This window comes from Sceloporus undulatus, chromosome 11 (assembly GCF_019175285.1).
Source record: "Sceloporus undulatus isolate JIND9_A2432 ecotype Alabama chromosome 11, SceUnd_v1.1, whole genome shotgun sequence".
Classification (NCBI taxonomy): domain Eukaryota; kingdom Metazoa; phylum Chordata; class Lepidosauria; order Squamata; family Phrynosomatidae; genus Sceloporus; species Sceloporus undulatus.
This window is the reverse complement of record NC_056532.1, coordinates 11626082-11627898: the sequence shown is the minus strand read 5'-3', so window position 1 is coordinate 11627898 and position 1817 is coordinate 11626082. Positions and strand designations below refer to the sequence as shown.

Genomic DNA, 1817 nt, shown 5'->3' with positions numbered 1-1817 from the left:
GTGGCTTTGGTGTGACTTCTGGACTCTTAGGACGCATGCATCATTGAAACACCATACCTCCACTGTGACTCGAAGCAGCTTTATTTTGGCTGTCTGTAACAGGCCAATATAATGCAGTTAAAGAAAGGCTGAAGTGAACGTTTCCAAACTCATTTTTTTGGACATGCGGAATGAGGAGCTGAAAAAGAAATCCAAGGAGCCACTGGCTCCATTCCTCTCCTTGCTCAAGTGCAAAGTGTCATTGTGGAGCTTGTCTCAGGTAAGCAGGGAGGTAAATGTAACTCACAAGTCTGATTTAACCAGTTTCAGACACGTAGCCCAGACATGCCTGCAATGAAATACAAGCTCTGATCCCATCGGCATCAAAATGCATCTATCAAAAGCAAGTTGCAGACCACTTACATTGTCATGCTTAAAAAAACACAACATCTTCAGTTCACGGAAGACCCTTTTGCAAGAGACCAGATTTTGGAAGACGTTGGGCATCTTTTTGAGTGCAACTCTCTTTCCATCTCGTGGATCTGTTACTGACCTGAGGAAGAAAAAAGGAGACGATTAAGTGTCAAAGCTGATTTAAAACAAGTTCTACCTTCCTATCCAAAGAATGACCATGTTAAAAGTATTTTAAAGATGTTGAAGAGGCAAATTTATGACAAGTAAAATTCCTGTACAGGTCTTGTTGTGTTTCATCCTGAGTTCCCAAAGGATTACAGACATAATGCAACACTGTGCAGTATTCAGTTATGAGATTTCCATGCACTCAAACCCTTGATGTCCGATCAATAAACGGAAGTATCTCATTGCTTACATTTCTCTTTAATTATTCTATTAGTCCTAGGACACCTTTCTCATTACAACCCTTTGCAATATTAAAATGCTATAGTACATTGCCTTTCAATGCCGCTGGCTAACAAGATTAATTTGGTGTGTAAATGTTTTAAAATGTTACTCCTTCTGCAGCAGATTAGGCCACACTGCATATATTCTGGTGCAGGCGAATGGGCTGACTTTTGCCTCAAAGGTCCATACCAATGGATTTTCAAAATTGGCTGAAAATGCAACTCGAAATAACCTGAAGTCACCTCTATTTTGTATTTCCTGGCTTCTCAGCCAATTTTTAGTAGAATTATTCCCAGTTTGGTGGAGTTGATGTGTTAGAAAGGTGAAGTAATGTACTCTAACTCTCATAAAAATAGAAACCATCCCCTGGTGAAAGGCAAGAGTGTAATCTGTCCTAGAAGTACTGACCCTCCTCTACTCTTTCATCCATCCATCCTTCAGTATGAACACAAACAGTTAATGTCTCTTGCAATTTTGTAAGTTCTTTGACACTGTCTTCCTCTGTTTCATCCTTTAAATCCTTTTGTTACATGACCCTAAGTCTTACTCTCAACTTATCCATGGGTCATATTAAAATTCATAGTTTTCCTCCCAAAACCTGCCCTCGACTTATACATTATAGTCGAGTATATATAGTAGGTCCTGCAACATAGAGTAGAATTATTTCTGTTGGTAAAAATCTTATCTGCCATTGTCGGCATATTTAGCACCAAGTTCATGTTCCACAATGACCTAACGTTGCCTTCCAGGAACTGTTTAATATTAACTTCATTTAAAAGATGCCATTCTTTTAAACAGAAAAAGAAGGTTCAGTCTCATTTCTTAAAAAACGTTCCACAGGCACAAGTCCGAAATGACTCGAAGGTACCCAGAAACAAGTTTTATGGGACCGCTGCTCAACTACACTCAAATACTGGACCGTGGTCTGTCCGTATTTTAAAGTTAAAACAAAAATCACAAAGCAACAGTTCATTTAA

At 39.0% G+C, this 1817-nt stretch overlaps 1 protein-coding gene across 2 annotated transcripts in view; it reads right to left on the bottom strand.

Moving 5' to 3' along the window:
• Positions 1-1817, bottom strand: part of NLK (nemo like kinase) — a 124552-nt gene that overhangs the window by 88850 nt on the left and 33885 nt on the right. For both annotated transcript variants that reach the window (XM_042442306.1, XM_042442304.1), the window contains exon 2: positions 403-532. In XM_042442306.1, the coding sequence (XP_042298240.1) occupies positions 403-532 (130 nt within the window). The remainder of the gene's footprint in view (positions 1-402; positions 533-1817) is intronic.